Raw genomic sequence first — 18,367 nt, 5'->3', positions numbered from 1 at the left:
TAGCCACAGTCATAGAACCAGGCAGTGGTGAAATACACACCTTTAATCACAGCAGCCATACTAGCCATAAAGGCCAGGCAATGGTGGTACACCTTTAATCCCAGGACTCAGGAGACAGAGGAAGACAGATCTCTATGAATCTAAGACCACCCTGGGCTATACAAGAGTGAATCAGCCCAAAAGAGTAACAGAACTCATACCTTTAATCCCAGCATTTGGAACCACACACCTTTATTCACAGCACTAGGAAGGTGAAGGTAGGAGTGACATGGCTGGGAGGAGAAAGGAATACAAGGCAGGAAGAGACAAGAACCCAAGAGCATCTGCCTCTGAGGACTCATGGAAAGCATTATCTCTGTGAATTTGTAGAGACAGGATTACTATTTTAGCTTGTAGAGGTAAGAGATACTGGCTTGGCTGCTTTGCATTTCTGATCTTCAGCTTGAACCCCAATATCTGTCTCGAGGTTTTTATTGTTCTGGTTATAAGACCCCAAGACATTGGAGATGTCAGAACCATGGGATACATGTTGACGAAAGCAGACTGGGTGTAGGACCAGCCCAGGAGAGAGATGACTGCTATAGTCAACAGCAGGAAAGGATTTAGAGCTCTGAAGAACACTCTGACATCAGACACAGAAATGCAGAATTTGCAATTTGCTCTGCTAGTATTCATTCTTGTTTTGGGGTACAGTTATGTTTCCTTCCCTACCTTTTGGAAAGGTAATGAATCTATATTCTGTGTCATTGTGTGTTGGAAGTACAGGATCTGTGTCCCCCCCCCCCCCCGAGACAAGGGTTTTTCTGTATTTCCCCTGCTGTCCTGGAACTAGCTCTGTACACCAGGCTGGCTTAGGACTCAGAGATTCACCTGCCTCTGCATCTCCAGTGCTGGGATTAAGGGTGTGCACCACCACTGCATAGCTGAACTTTGGACTTTTAAACAGTGTTGAGACTCATAAACCATGGGACTTTTGAATATATTTTTATAATAATTATGATACAGCTACAAGCCTATGGGGGACAGAGAGTGGGCTGTGATGGTTTGAATAAGTATGACCCCCCAATAAGCTCATATATTTGAATGCTTGGTTATCAGGAAGTAGCAATAAAGGATTAGGAGGTATGGCCTTGCTGAAGTGGATGTGGTGTTGTTGGAAGAAATGTTACTGGTAATGGGCTTTGGGACTTCAAAAGTGTAAGCCAGGTCCAGTGTATCTCTCATACTGCTACTTTCAGCAACACAATAGAAAATACTCAAACACACAAACTGGCCCTCTAGATTCTCCCATGATCCTCAACAGCAGGTGCAGTTTGATTTCTAACCCTGACAACAGTAAGGGTATAGACACACCTAACAGTCCATAAGCCCGTCTACCCTCCCTCATTCTCATGACCGCCTCATACAGCTTTAGTCCTGTTGCCTTTGCCTCCTCTTGCTGATATCTGTGCTGTCGTACCCAGCCTAACATCTAAGTGAGAAGGTGTTACTCCTCATTTCTTCTCTCAACATACATATCAAATCCAGCAAAATTTCAATCTAAGCATATCTTAAAGTCTTCCAGACTTTCTTATTTCCTAATCCTTAGCTCTAGCATTGGCTAATTTTCTCCTGTGTCTACCAAAAATGCACTACCAATATGTCTTTCCAACTCTACAATCCCCCTAAAAATCTATACTTTTCTTACAAAGTGTGAGTTATGAATCCAGAATATAATTTCAACTACTTATTTCTAACTTTGTTATCACCAATATAAAATAGCTATGTGAGTCTTAATATTTTATCCAAGACCCTGTATGATTTACAGTCTGTTTGATCTCTGCCTTATCCAATTAAAATTTTATGTGTCCATTGCTCTGATTAAAGGAAAAAAAGAAAGTGGGTTCATGAAAGGAGCCAACATAAGAATACCTTTCAGAATGAGTTTTACTAATTAGGAAAGAGAACAAGAAAGCCTCACAACCACAAATGGGGAGGAGGAGGTTTCCGCATGACTGGGCCTTGAAGTGGGAACATATTAAAAGAGACAGAGCATAGGCCATCATGATGGGACCTTGAACAAAGACAGCCTCCCTCCCCTTCAATTCCCAAAGGAGTCTCAGTAGGAGAGTTAGAAGACATAAAAAATATGACAGGGGTTCCGAAGCAAAGAGCCTTAAAAATCCTCAGAACAAAGTGAGTTTCTGATTCTTACAGGCTGCCAGAGAGGTGGGCAGACTTCCTATTGTACGACCCAGTTTGGTGGGGCCTGTGCACACAGGCAGGAACTAGGCAGGACCATAAGCTTCTCTTGCAGCTGCTAGTGAAGGGGAGTGAAGGCCACGGCAGAGTGCTTTCTTACCAACTTTCCACTGGGTGGCTGGTAGGGGAATGTTTACCCCCCCCAAAGTCACAGCAGGTGTCTGTCAGTCTTTTGTTCTAAGGGGTGGACAGCAGAGAGATGTGACCTGATTTCTGGGAGAGAGAGGGAGGTAGCACAGGGTCTAGGATCTAACATGTTACACTTAACTGCTTTGCTGGTTCTTCCTCCCTTGCTTTAAACCTCAAACACAATCCCTCAGGGCTGAAATTTAGCACTTTCTAAAATACAGCCTCACCTACGGAATCTTATTCAATATCCATGTTTTCATCAGTCCCCTATAATCTGCAAACCTTCCTATGTGCTGGAAAATACTCACAGAAAAGTTCTATAATTCTGGTCACTTTCCTTTCCTTAGCTGTGCCTATTACTATTTTTCATGCTTTCATCAACTTCAATTCTATTCTAAGAAAGTAGCTCTGCCTATGTAAAACTTTTTCTCATGTCTGTTACAAATATCAATTCTCATATGTTACACATATAAATGTATCACTGCTCCATCTGAAAACCATCCACAGGCCTCACTCATTACCAGGCAAAGCCTAAACCTTTTAAACACAGGACCTTCACATCAAGCTTTTGAGTCACTCACTGTCTACTTGTACTGTCTAAAACCTCAATGTATTCAAGTTCTCAACACCCTTCCTGGTGTTCCTAAAAGGATGCTCAACCTGACAAACAATCAAACAAACAAAAAAACTACTGGAGTCAACTCAATGACTTCAGACATGACTTCAGACAGAAGTATCATCTCATAGGATGTTCTACAAACTAAACAGGTTGATATATGGCAAGAGCATAAAACAGTATTCCATACATTTTAAACCAAAGATAGACATCATCTTGACCATTCCTGCTACAAATTCCTTGCATTCATAATGCTGTAAATATTTTGTTTTGTTGTGGGTTTTGTTTTCTTGAGACAAAATCTCATGTAACTCAGGCTGGCCTTGAACTCCTAACCCTTCTCTGCCTCCCCAGTGCTAGGATTACAGGTGCATACCATCACACCTGGCTCTTATACTGTTCGTTCCAAATGTTACTTCCTTGGTGTTATTTTTAAATTTTCCAAATAAAATTATATGGACTTTCATAATCAAAGAATTTTGGCTATTTCTCTATTATACTTTCTTATCTGTTTTTACACCATGTCGTATGTTTTTGAGATCATGGTAGAGGCCATGGGTTTGGCTTCAAGTCTGTCATAAAATTCTACCATTTTATAAATATTTGTACTTACAAATAACACTACAGCACCCCCCAACTTGTGGGGACAAGTTATAAAACCCCACATGGATGCCTGAGACAGCACAGCATATATTTATATATATATACACAGATAGATGTGTGTGTTTTCTTATACATACATATCAGATAGTTTAATCCACAAGTTAGGCAGAATAAGGAATTAACAATAATTAATGATGAATTAGAGCAGTGATAGCCACATAGTATAAAGTTGTTAAAATATATTAATAATTTATTCTGAAGTTTTTCATTTAACATTTTAGACTGCAGCTGACTACAGATGACTGAAACTTTGGAAAGTGACACCACAGAGAAAGATAACCACACAGTGTATTTGCTGACAGGAAGATTAAAGACAAAAATTACATCAATCTGATTCAAACTTACTTTCAGTCTCCAAAACGGGGGTGGGGGGAGGGGTGTGTGTGCAGGAGGTGGGGGGAGTACAGCACACACAAATGAACAGACTACTCTAGCACTCATTTTAAAGACCCTTCTGGTCTTTAAATCCCACACAAATCCCACAATGACACCACTTTACTCACATTTATGTCCGTGTGATATATGAGGACACATAAAGCTGGCAAAATCTGAGGAAAGAAGATAAATGGTAACACTAGTTGATGGACATTTCTTAATAAAAACTGTGACACAAAAAGTCATAACTACTTTAAAACACAGTGTGAAACATGACTGAATATCTAGTTTAGTAAATTCAATCTGAAAAATTAAAAAGCGAATTTCAAATGTCTAATTATAAGATCCAAATAAATCTGACAAACATTAATACTCCTTAAGAGAAAGTTAATTGTTTCAAGAAGCCTTATTTATAAATGACATAAAATGTTAGGTGAGAAGAATGGAGATGTTAGCATACAGCAACAGTTAAGAGAAATTACTTTTCACAGTTATCTAAATTTTTATTAAATATGCTGTTTGAGTAAGACAATAGCTTTAATAAAGAAAATTACAACCAGCACAAGGTAAACGTTTTATTTGTGGACCCTGAACCTAACAGATATTTTATAAATCTAGAGCAACTGAAAAATTGCTGCTAGGAACTCACATTAAGTACAGTATCTTAACAAAAGGGACAGACGCTGGATAAAGACACAGAATATAAAGATGAAGAGTCACTGACTCTATACAACCCAGTGAATAAAAGTTATGCAGGACGTTCTAAGAACGTCAATTTTGCCGGAAATCAGTAGACTGAATGCAAATTTACTTAAATTATTTGCATATTCCTTAGCATTAAATTCATCAGGCAGTACAGCAAAACTGGGCTTCCACCCACCCCCATATGAGTTTGTTTTCAATTCATGGGAACAGTCATGAAAAATATACATTAAAATGGACTGACATTCTTTTTGCTACTGTACAATACTCAACACACTTTGACATATGGTATGTTATACTTAAAAACAGAAGAAACTTCATACTTTCAATGAAATCAGTATATGCTCATTATATTCCCTGTGCATTAATACATTACTAACGCATAAACAGGGATATAAACCATCCCGCCTTTACAATTCTGCATTTACCTCCTGAACTGTCTCCATAGGTGGTGGGGGGTCCTTATTCCTGCAGAGATTGACAATGACCCATGTGACGTTCCGAAGGAAGGTGATGGGAATGGAGGGATTGATGAAGGACAGAAGAGGTTTGACAACTCCCAGTGATATGACATAATCTCTACATTGAGGACCATCACCTACAGAAATGAAAATTGTATTTAAAAAAAAAAATTACAGTCAGGATGAGAAAGTTTGAAATGTGTGCAATGGCTCATGTTGGGACACTGATGTCCTATGTTTCCTCACCATAAGTCAGACACCAAGCATTGCTGTCTGTGACTTTGATTTGGGGAACACAAATTTAAACACTACTGACACAAATTATATATTCCTTTTACACTAAGAACCACCTTACAAATGTTTATGAATACAGTCAACTCACATGAAATTCAGAGGAAACATAGTATGTAATGGCCATGCCAATGTAGGAAAAAAGTTAATTTAAGATAGTCAACTAAAGCTTTTTTCAAACTTAAATTCAGCTTACCTATAATGTTTCCCAAAGCCCACACCGCTTGTTCACAAACATTCTGATGTGTGGAATGGAGGAGTCGCAGAAAAAGTGGCACTGCATCTGTAGGTAAGAAAAATTGGCTTGTCTATTATATTCACAGATTTCAGCCAAGTAACAATATTCACAATTCAGATACATACTATAGCTGCCCAACTGCAGTCCACTGCACAAACATGGCAAGGGTACATAAAAACAACGAATTTCAGCATTTTAACCTGATAATGCCTGAGTAATAAAGCACCAAACAAAGCCTAAAACATGTTAGTTACTATGCCATTTAAAAAAAAAAAAAAAAAAAAAAAAAAGCACAAAATCTTCCCTTAATCAATTTTTTAAAAGTTCTACCACAACTGGGCCATGGTGGCACTCGCCTTTAATCCCAGAACTTGGGAGGCACCGGTAGATGAGTCTCTGTGAGTTCAAGGCCAGTCTGATCTACAGAACTAGGTCAGGGACAGTTAGAATTATTTTACAGAGAAAACCTGTCTTGAAAAACAAAAAGTTCCCGTTCCAAACATGCAACATGTAGACAGTTGATCGTTTTTGTTGCCTGCTAGCACTTCTGTATTTTTTTTCCTATGGGTGTGTGTGGGGGGGGGCGGGGTGATAGACACACTATTCCTTATCACGTCCATATGAATCAAATGATGTAATCTAATAAAACCAGAGAGGAGGGAGGTAGGGAGGAAGAGAGGGAGGACCAATAATTTAAAATAATCTTATTTCTTACTCATTATATCTTTATTTTTTATGTGTATGGGTGTTTGGCCTACATGTATATCTGTGCACAAGTGTCTGTGGATGCCAGAAAAGGGTATCTGATCCCCTAGAACTGGAATTAGAGATGGCTGTGAGCTACTATGTGTGTGTGTGCTGGAACAGAACCTGAATCCCCAGGAAAAGCAGCCAGTGCTCTTAACTGTGGAGTCATCTCTCTAGTCCCTAAATTTCTTACTCTACTATATCCTACACACTACACTTTCTACTCTTGTGCTACCTCTAGGATATTTAACTCTACCCGTACATATAATTTACTTGGTCTTTTTATTAAAAATGATTCAGACTTTAAAATAGAAGAATGCATCACTGTCAGTATTACTTTTTAGCACTCTGGCAGAACTATATGTTTATCATCCCTCAAAGAGTTCTCATCTCTAGCAATCACTAACTACCTACTCTTCTACTATTCAGTACCCAAGAACCAGGCATTCAGTAATAGCTGTCTTTTTTATTTATACATTTATCTATTATGGACATTTCAGAGAAATCACACCGAACGTAACTTTTTTTTAAAATGTCTGGTTTCTTTTACTTCAGGACTCTGAAGTTCAACTATGATGTCACAGGGACCAATGCTTTATTCTTCTAGACTATTAAGGAATATTCTGTTGCATACATTTTATTGATCCATTAATGTGGCCTTCTGTAACTATGACTGATGCTGCGTGCATCTATTGCACGCATGCTTTCTCTTGCTTTCTCTCCCCATTTCATCTAGGTATACAACTGGGGACACATGGCAAATTTCAGGAGTAGCTAAAAAAAAAAAAAAACCCTAATATTCAAAGGATTTTATATTCCCACCACTGTTAAATACAGTTTATAATTTAAATAAGATGCTGTAGTTAACCTTTAGTTCCTATTAAAAATTTATTAAAAATTTGTATACTACTACAATTAGCACCAGATCAGAAAAGCTACTTTAATTTCAACCACAAAATCATAGTGGTTTATATTGAAATAAGCAAGTTTACCAATGAGCCAAGTGCAGCAGCATACACCTCTAATCCCAGCAGTCATGAGTCAGAAGGCAGGCTGATTTCTGTAAGTGTTAAGGCCAGCCTGATCTATACAACAAGTTTCAGGTCAGCCAAGACCTGTCTCACAATTTATCACAATTTACGGAATAAAAAAAAAAAAAAAAAAAAAAAATCAGTGTGAGCCAGGCATAACAGCTGTAATCCCAGCACTCAGAATGCCAAAGCCAGGCTATCCTGAGTTTAAATTCAGGTGGGTGGGGGCTACTCAAAGACAGACCTGGCTATACACCAAGACCCTGTACCTCTCCACCTCACCCCCCAAAACAAGTATATGCAGTAACATGAAAGGCCTAAGCTCCTCATAGTACTCAGAAGGTATTAAAGACAAGACATTTCAGTCCTATTATCAGGGGATGGTCTTTACCTGAAAGATAAAAGTGTATTCTCTTTTTGGGTCCAAAATAACAAGATAATACTTATGGAAAAGATAAAAAACTTTATATTATAACCTCAAAATATTCTAAGATGAAATTCAGTGGTTAGTATAAAACCCAATGTCATCATTAAAAAGAAAGATTTGACTTACTAGACTGTACAACAGCTTGAGTCTGTGCAGAGGTTCCTGATGCTATATTAGTTAGTGCCCAAGCAGCTTCAAACTGTAATGAAGGACTGTTAAAATAAAATAATCATTTTAGACATGGAACTATCACCTTAATTTATAATCTCAAATCTACAAGCATCTTACCTAGTCTGTCAATTTCACTGGCTGTCCATTTCTACCTAACCATCTGACTGCATCTCCAATAATCATCACAAACCTGCCTTCTTTATGGCCATGATAGTTGCAACACTTAGCCAATTATGTCTCTGGATTCCTCCAGATCCAAAAACATTTAAAGAGTAAGTCATGACAATTTTACCTCCTGAATATTCCTTGCATTTACAGAGTAACTCACAATCACTGTACTAGCCAAAGTTTTCACATCACTTTAATAACAGCTGTGGCCTCCAGACCAGTCTTAAAACTGGGAACCCAACCTGAGTATACTATACCATTTGGGTATATTACCAACTACAGCTATTACAAGCCTGCATAATTCTACAGTTAAAGCATTGTAATTTGAGGCAGTCATGAAAGATCTAACAGAGAAAGTAAAAACCAAATTACTCTTCTAAATTTGATTTTAAACAGGAGGCACTGACAACCTGTTAAAAAGGGCTATCATAGGTGGGGTGATAATATGTATGGACAATAGGAAACAGATCAAGAAAGCTGAAGTTAAGAATGCACAAAAATGAAACGATGAATGTTGGAGAGATATCGCCTGTATCTCAAATTCTAGGCTTCAGAACTATAATGACACACACATAGTGAGCTCCAGGATAGCCAGGGCTACACAGTAAGGACCCTGTGTGTGTGTGTGTGTGTGTGTGTGTGTGTGAGAGAGAGAGAGAGAGAGAGAGAGAGAGAGAGAGAGAGAGAGAGAGAGAGAGAGAAGAAAGGAAAGGTAGTAGAAGGGAGTAAAGCCAGGTGTAGGCCTGCAATTTTAGATATGAAGCGGGTGTGAAGATGGATGTAAGTTTACAGACTGCTTGGGCCAAGGAGTGAATTCCAAATGGCCTACCCAGGTCAATGAACAAAATTTCAACTCAAAAGCAAAACCAGAAGCAATGACTAGAGACACAGTCTAGTGGCAGAGTACCACCGCCTGTCCTGTATGAGGATGGGGAAGGGGGGGGGGGTAGAGTGAGGGGTGGGGTCAGAGTCATAGTCAACAGCATGTAAAATAGATAAAATAGGTTAAAGGCGGATAAAGAAGAGATCTACTAAAAAGAAGTAACACGGATGGATGGATGGATGGATGGATGGATGGATGGATATAATGTTGGAAAGAACACTGGAGTAGGAAGGTATATGGCTAACAAAAAACAAAACCAGGGAACATAAAGAAAAATCTCTATACAAACATTGAAGAAGAAAAGCAAATGACCAGTTACAGCAGAATTGCAGATGGAAAGTAATTATTATATGTCAGAGAAACAAATAGAAAGTGGAGTAGACAAGAGATGACACAATCAATTCTTGCAGAAGGCAAGGGATGAGAAGGTATGAAAGACAGACTGGGGTTAGGGAATGTTAACAGGACGATGAGACAGGAAGCAACAAATAATATATACTACACCAAACTGGAAGTGGCAAGAGTTAGCAAATTGTTGAAGGAATCCTAGGGAAGCACTGAAAACAGGGGCCATGAATGGAAAAATGGGAAGGTAACAAAAAATAAAATTGCAAGGCCAAGAAAAGTTTTCTAAAGCACCACATGGGACACAAAGAGATAAAGATATAAAAACAGCTGAATGAAGCAAGTAAACAATGCGGAATATTTTATATGAATTATGTACATTTTCTCACAACCACCTAATTTTTACAGATGGGATGCCTGAGGCAGGAGTGGGAGGACCAGAGAACAAAACGGAGTGGTAGATGTAATATGGAATTTAATCTTTTAAACAGATGAAATAAAATTTATCTTTACTCAAATAAACTCGGCTATGGAAAATATACAGCATTTTTAAAGGTGTTAAGTATAGTGATACATCTTAATCAAAGTATCTCTTGCTCCCAAAGAGACTGAGACTTTCCAGACCTCACAGCTCAATGGATAATCCCCGTGAGATCACTTAAGACAGTGTACTTTTTAGCCTGCTAGCCTACTAGGAATTCTTCTGTCTCTTTAAACATAATTTGCCTTTAACAGAATAATGTTGAATTCCTCATCCCTTTCTCAATTCCATGTTTTCTGTGCTGACCAATACAGAGCAAAAGCCCTTTGCTAGGGACGGACAAAGACAGGGGCAGATTCAGACACATACAGAGCAGATAGGCAACAGATACAAATCAGACATATACAGCAGGCAGAATACAGATATAGACAAATGGAGGACATGGGGAGAATAATGAAAATTCAAACTTGGGCTTACTCTTCGTTAAGTCAATGTCAAAGGAAGTGGCTTTGTTTTCATTCCTTATGGCACATCAATGCATTTTAATGTTTGCTGAGGTTATCTTAAATGCATTAACAGACACAGTTAAGGCCTAGAGGTACAGGGAAGATTGCAGCTACTGTGGAAACATAAGGTGCTCTTGAATGCAAAAAGCCCTTAGCCACAGCACTTTATAAACCACTGTTTTTATTTAATCAACTAAAAATTTGTTGGACATTTAGCAAAATATCTTGTTACAGGCCATATGTTCTAGATGCAAAAATAGTAATTATTTTAAAGAATCTTGGAGTTCAAACCAATCTAATTCAAACTGATGGAGTTTAATGCACAGTCCCCAAAAATGTCTATATACAAATGGAAATGGGGACAGAAGTTTCCAAGATGCCAAGGACTACCCTCCTTTCTTCCCTCCCTTTTCTTCTGAGTAAGCAGAGTGCTGTCATATGATAAGAAACAACTAACCATGGCTGGAGTGCTATTAGAGACTACCCAAAGGATCACTGATCAGTAAGACTGTTCCCAGGGCAAGGAACAGCCACGTGGTTCTGGAAACCATTCATGCTGACTAGTCATGAGGTTGATCTATATATAGACTCATAAGCAAACTGTGACTCAAACACTATTTGGAATGTTTAAATCCCATCAGAGTAAGTAAGAAAATTACAAGGGACTATATGACAATTTAAAAAACACAGGTTAGGGATACAGCTCAATGGCAGAGCATCTGCTTTAAATGCTTATTGTCTATACTATGTCAAAACAAAATAAATCTAAGCTTAGCAAAAGCAAATCACCACTGAACCCTTTGGTAAAATACCAATATTAAAGTTTAAGTTAACTGAAAAAAGTGAGTAGACAAATTCAGACTTACTTATCATCCCTTTCTAGACATTTGACTAGAATTGGTAAAATCCCAGATTTTATTAGGTCATCAATTGGTGGATTTCTGTCACTGGATAATAGTTTCCTATAAAAAGAAATATAAAAAATTAATTGCTGTAGCTCTCAAATTATGAACATAAATATACTACTACAAGCTCAGGTCCAATGCCCGAAGGAAGTACGGTTCAGCTCTTACCTTGCTGCCTGGACAGCACTCAACTGGACTACAGGGTTATCACTTGTGGCATTCTGCAACAACAAGTGTATATTTCAGACATTAAAAAAAAATAATTTTAAACCATTTCAGGATGGTAATATTAAATTAATAACATACCTGCAATATAGCTTCTAGTGTTACATTTTGCTTAAAAAGAAAGAAAGATAGTTCAGCAGAGAATATTAACAAAAATATTTACTAGTCTATCTGGTTATGAATTAATATGCCTTGTAATTATCGTTATCTAATTTCTCTTAAATTTAAAATAATGTCCCGTGGTTATGACAAAAATATTTACAGGCACATTAAAAAATGAGGGTAACTTACTGCTTTAAAATCAGCATCAACATCCGAATCTTCTAAGCTTTCTTCTTGGGGAACATTTCTCTTTTTCAGTAAGTGTTCGTCTCTTTTGTTCTGAAAGGTAATCAATAATTGTTGAAGAGTTCACAAAGGCTGTTGTTAATGAAACTGTCTGTGCTGCCAGAGTTAACAATGAACAAACGGGTTTAATCCCACTGCCTGTGTCAACCCCACCCCCAGTTCATTAAACACACATGTTCTGACCAACTCTGCGAGGGTACTTGGAGCATAATACTAAGCATCAAGCAGTTTTCATCCACCTACTGCTAAGAGCTGCCTGAGGCAATTTATTAAAAAGACAAGAAGATCTTAAGGATAAATATTAATGCCTAATTGCAAGTTGGGAGACATACGGAATAGGAATTTATTAAATGTCACATGAACTAGCACCAGTTCAGACTAAACTTTTATTATCTATTACCACTTCTACTATCATTAGAACTATTATTCCAGAAGCATGAGCCACAGTGCATTTCCAGGAGAGGTCAAAGAAACACTTGGGACACTTCGTTTTCTCTTCTCTTATGGATTCAGGAATTGAATGAAGGTGGTCAAGCTTGTGCCGCCAGCACTTCTACTGATTGACCATCTTGACAGCCCAGCTTACACTCTTGCTACCTGAATTTTACAAACAAGAATTCCTCCCATCCTATATTTTATGGCACCTAAATTGTTTGGAATGCTAACTATGCCATTTTAAGTATTATTTAACAGCAACAAATTTTTCAACTTAAATTTTGAATATATTTCTGGTGTGTAATATTTGTAGATGTATGATTCCAACTGAAAGTGATTTAAAGTCTTAATATACATGGCAAAATTCAGATAAAAAAGAAAATGACATACACATGTGTATAACACCAACTTTTGTTCTATGTACAAGCTAACACATTTAAACACAATATCTAAATAGTTCATTCCCACTTTGTAACATCATTCGTTAGTAACTACAACAAAAAACCAATACTAGTTGTCTTTTAAACTACAGTACCTCACAGATGGCAAAGCCATTAATGCTTATATATTTCAAGTAGCTTCACACAGAATATATATTAACATATAGTGAAAACAATGGTAGATGGTTCTCTTTGGTTTTTGTTTTGTTTATGTTTATTTGGTGTGAGGTGGTTACTAGGGACAGAACCCAGGGCTTTGCACATGCTAGGCAAGCACTCCACCACTAAGCCATACATGCAGCCCTCAGATGGCATTCTTGGCCAAGTGACAAAATGTACTACCAGCAGTAAAGGACAAATTAACTCGGTGTGCTCCCTGGTCTACAGCAGGGGAAAAACAAAAAAACAACAACACACAAAAAAAACCAATATCCCTTCAGCATTATTCCTAAAGGGATTGTGAAGAACCAGACAGACCCTAATCTACCACAAAATAAAAAAGTCTATGCTTCAAAGATACATGGAGACTTGACACCTTGACTTTTTCCTGATTCTAGTAGAAAGGCTTTGACTTTTTCTCCATTTAGGTTGATGTTGGCTATGGGCTTCCTATAAATCACCTTTATTGTGTTGACGTATATCCCTTATATCCCCATTCTCCAGGAATTGTGTTTTTGTCTTTCAGTTTGTTTATATGGTAAATTACATTTATCAACTTATGCATATTAAACCATCCCTACATCTCCGGGATGAAGCATACTTGATCATAGTAAACAATCTTCATGATGTGTTCTTAGATTTGGTTTGCACTTATTATATGAAGAATTCTTACATCTACGTCAAGGGAAATTGATATATAATTCCCTTACTTTCTTGAATCTTCATGTGGTTTGGGTATAAGGGTAATAGTGTCCTTCTTTTAAAAAAAAAAAATTAGGCAATATCCCTTTTTCTATTGCGGAATAATTAGGGATACTGGAATTGAGGTTTTTTTTTTTTTTTTTTTTGGTTTCTCTGTGTAGCTTTGGAGCCTGTCCTGGCATTCACTCTATAGCCCAGGCTGGCCTCGAACTCACAAAGATCCTCCTGCCTCCCAAGAGCTGGGATTAAAGGCGAGCACCACCAACGCCTGGCTAGAATAATCATTTTATATACTGAGAAAATGTGTTTTCCCAAGGCACCTTCTGATTAGTTTAATAAAGAGCTGAATGGCCAATAGCTAGGCAGGAAGAGATTAGGCTGGACTTCCATGCAGAGAGAAAAGGAGATAGATCTAAGCAGGAGAGAGACGCCAGGAGAGGAAACAGCAGGTGCAAAATAGAAGAGTCAAAAAGTCAAGAGGTAAAACATAGATGAATACAAATGAGTTAATTTAGTTATAAAAGATGGAGGGACAAGCTTAAGTTATAGGCTGAGCTTTCATAATTAATAATAAGTCTTAATGTCATTACTTGGGAGTTGGGAGTTGGTGGTACAGAGGAAGACTTGCAACATATTGGGTGTAAATTTTTCTTTAAAAATCTGGTAGAGTTCTGCACTGAATCCACCTGGCCCTGGGTTTGTTTTGGTTGGAAGACTATTAATTACTGTTCCTATTTCACTGGGGTTTATACATCTGTTTAAGTTGCTTATCTGATCTTGATTTAACTTTAGTAGTGGTATGCGTCAAAAATTTTATCCATTTCTTATAGATTTTGTCATTAAAACTCTGGTGTCTTATCCCCTTTTGATCTCGAATTTTACTAATTTGTATCTTTCTCAACCTTTCAGTTAATTTGGCTCAGAGTTTATTTAATATTCTTGATTTTCTCAGCCAATTCTTCATTTGATTTTTTTTTTTTTTTGCAGTGTCTTTTGTTTCTATTTTATTGATTCCAACCCTGAGTTTGATTATTTCTCGCCATCTACAAAATTCGGTTTAGTAATGTTGTGTTTTCATTTTCACTCAACTCTAAAAAAGTTTATTTCTTAATTTCTGTTTTCATTCAGTAGTAAGTTATCCTTGTTTCCACGAATTTCTGTTGTTGATATTCAGCTTTTATCCTTTGTTGTCAGATAGTCAGGGTGTTATTTCAACTTTCTTGGCTCTGCTGAGACTTGTTCAATTATATAGTCAAAAAACACCTGGTAAAACCATTTGATTTATGACATCATTCAGTTCCATCATTTCTGCTTAGTTTTTGTCTAGATGAGCTGTCCTTTGGTTACTGTGTGAGGGACAGTATGTGACTTTATAGTTATTGTAGTATTTACTTTATGAACCTGGGTGCCCTTGTATTTAATCCAAAAACATTGAGGATTGCAGTAATTTTTTTGGTGGATATTTCCTTTGATGAGTATATAGTGTGATTAGTTTTGGTTTGAAGTCTATTTTATCAGACATTAAAAATGGCTACACCAGTTTGCTTCTTGGGACTGCTGGTGTGGAATTACGTTTTCCATCCTAAGATACTATCTATCCCTGATGGTAAAGTGTTTCTGGATGGAACAGCAGAGTAGATCCTATTTTTGAATACACTCTGTTAGTTTGTGTCTTTTTATTGGGGACAGAGACCACTTTATTTTGTTGTAGTAATTTGATTTGCTAGGCTGGGATTATATATTCCTTGTGTTTTCTTGGGTGTGGTTAAACCTCTTTAGGTTGAAATTTTCACTTTAGTGCCTTTTGTAGAGTTGAATTTGTAGATATATACTGCTTAAATTTGTATCTTGGAATGTTTTTGTGTCTCCATTTATTTTGATTGAAAGCTTTGCTGTGTACAGTGGTCTTGGCTGAGATCTGTGGTCTCTCAAGAATCTCCATTGAGAAGTTAAGTGTTACTGTAACGTAAGTAATATATTTAGTCTTTTCCTCTTTCAGCTTTTGTTTTATTTTATTTTTGTTCTATATGTTTGGTGTTTTGATTACTGCACGTTAAGTGAAAATTCCTTCTTGGCTCAGTCTATTTGGTATTCTATATGTTTCATGTGTTTTGACAGGGATGTCCTTTCTGTTAGGAAAATTTTCTATATGGTTTTGTTGCAACCCTGACCTGGGTTTCTTCTCCTTCCTCTATTCCTATTCTTTGTAGGTTTGGTTTGTTTATGAGGTCCTAGATTTCCTCAATGTTTGTAGAGCGAACATTTTTTTCAACTTAGGTAGCCATTTCTTCTACTTTCAATTCCTGAGAGTCTCTCTTCCATGTCTTGTACTCTATTGGTGGGACTTGTTTCTGAGCTTTTTGTTTAACTTGCTAAACTTTTCATTTCCAGTTTTACCTCAGTTTTCTTTATTGTTTCTATTTCCACTTTCATATCCTGAATTGTTTTCATTATTTTATTCCACTGTTTGTGCTTTCAGAGTTCACTGAATAATTTACTCATATCCTCTTTAATGTTCTTGAACATATTCCTAATTGCACTTCTCAGGGTCGACTGTAACAGAGTTACTGGCTTCTGCTGAAGGCATATTATTTTGGCCACTAATGTTTGAATTTCTGCACTGGTGTCTAGGCATCTGAGTTTTGGATGACTGCGAGTCCAGGTGTTTATAACTGTTCTTTGTTGGGGAGGTGTTCCATTATTTGTTCTCTCTTTAGCTCTTAGGACCATGTGGTGCCTATAGATTGCCAGGTAAGAAATATAGAAGTCCCTGACAGGTGTGGCCACTAGAGGTCCTGGCTGACATAAAGGTACAGAGTGAGGGAGAAAGGGTGAGTCTGCTGCTAAATTCTACCAAGTACCTAGAGAATGGAAGCAGGAGAGCATAGGACCATGCAAGTGGTCTGTTACAAGTCTGAGCATAAGGCTAGGGAGTTGGAAAGTGGAGATAGGAAGGAGAATGAAGAATGCCTACCTGGTTCCTAGGCCAGTGGCCAGAGGATTCCCAGATAAAGAATGACTCTGGGTACCTGAGGTTGACACAAAGGGGTGGAATAATTGAGGGCTGAGTATGAACATCTGAAGAGTCCCCACGGAATGCAATGGGAAAGCTTAGTTCAGTACTTTTTAGTCTATGATGATCAAAGATATTGGCCTGTAGTTTTGTTTTAGTTTGCTTTTTTCTTGTGCCTTTACATGATTTGGGTATTAGTGATACTGCCTACTGGCTTCTGAGGGTTCTGGGAGAATTTTGAATAGCTTAAGAAAGATTGGCTGGAGATATTCTTTGCAAGTCTGCTGTGAATCCATCTAGCCCTGAACTTTTTTTTTTTTAAACTGGAAGGCTTTTTATTATTACTACCTCATTTGCTCATTTGTTATGGATCTGTTTAGGTTGCTAACTTCTTGGTTTTATTTTTGGCATGGCTGAATCTAGAACTTTAAACTTAACCATGTCTTTTAGGTTTTCAAGCTTAATAAAATACAGGTTTAAGTATCCCACTATAATATTCTGAATTTCTTTGGTGTCTGCTGTACTTCCTTGTTCCTTACTGATTCTGTTAATCAGGACCCTCTATTTCTTTTGGTTAACTGAGCTAAAGATCTGTCAATTTTGTTATCTTCTCAAAGAATAGCTCTTAGATTTGTTGTTTTGTTTCTATTACATATATTAATTTCAACTGATTTTCTGACTAGATTTAGACACAGTTTGTGCTTGTTTTCCACAAATCATTAAGTCATTTATTTGTGCTGCTTGCTTCTCTCCCCCCCCCCCCCTCTCTCTCCCTTTTTTTCTGAGACAGGACTCTCTGTGTAACAGACCTGGCTGTCCTGAAACTCACTTTGAAGACCAGGCTGGCCTTCAACTCACTGAGACACACCTGTCTCTGCTTCCCAAGCTCTGGGATTAAAGTATGTGCTGCCACATGGTTTAATTTGTGCTTTTTCTGATTTTTAAATGTAGAAACTTAGAGCTATAAACTGTCTTTATAGGACTGTTTTCAATGTGTCCTAGAGGTTTTTGGGTGTGTTTACATTTTTATTTTGTTCCAAGGTAGCTGAGTTTCACATCTGGATTGGCAGGCAGCAGGGAGAATCACTGGGCCTGGCTTGGGCATTTGAAAGCCCAAAGCCACTTCCAGTGACACATTTCCTCCAAGTTAGGCTACATCTCCTAAAGCTACACCCTAAGCATTAAAATATGAGCCTATGGGGCTCATTTTTATTCAAGCCACCAAAGTGACTCTCTAAAATCTTCCAAACAAAATGAAAGAAAATAATCTTGACACCAGTTGCAATCAGTTAGTAATAAATAATATTTCTCCTATTGCAAAACATGGGAACAGGGAGGGCACCTGTCACACAACACAGACCAAAGAGGATCAAGAAAGAATATCTTCCTTAAATGTTATAGAATTTTAATATGGCAAAGTATTTCTCAAAATACCTAGTATCCTTGGTAAAATGGATGTTCTTACAATTGTGACCACAATTATGAACTATTTACTCATATGGATTTTTATTTATCATTATTGTGTGTTTGTACATGTATGTGTTATGTGTGTGGGCATGAGTACTATGGAGCATGTGTAAAGATCAGAGGACAACTTGTGGAATGAGTCCTCTCCTTGTATCGTACATGGGTTCTCAGGTTCAAACACAAGTTGCAAAGCTTATA

At 37.5% G+C, this 18,367-nt stretch overlaps 1 protein-coding gene across 1 annotated transcript in view; it reads right to left on the bottom strand.

The window, feature by feature from the left end:
* Kpna3 (karyopherin subunit alpha 3) overlaps window positions 1-18,367 on the bottom strand; it is a 66,619-nt gene that overhangs the window by 10,237 nt on the left and 38,015 nt on the right. Inside the window, 8 exon segments of the mRNA XM_051195554.1 lie at window positions 4,153-4,197; window positions 5,155-5,324; window positions 5,675-5,761; window positions 8,048-8,133; window positions 11,342-11,437; window positions 11,549-11,601; window positions 11,687-11,716; window positions 11,897-11,986. Coding sequence (XP_051051511.1) covers window positions 4,153-4,197; window positions 5,155-5,324; window positions 5,675-5,761; window positions 8,048-8,133; window positions 11,342-11,437; window positions 11,549-11,601; window positions 11,687-11,716; window positions 11,897-11,986 — 657 coding nt within the window.

Source organism: Phodopus roborovskii, unplaced genomic scaffold (genome assembly GCF_943737965.1).
Source record: "Phodopus roborovskii unplaced genomic scaffold, PHOROB, whole genome shotgun sequence".
NCBI lineage: Eukaryota > Metazoa > Chordata > Mammalia > Rodentia > Cricetidae > Phodopus > Phodopus roborovskii.
Note: the sequence above shows the minus strand (reverse complement) of the source record. Positions and strands in the feature narration are given on the sequence as shown.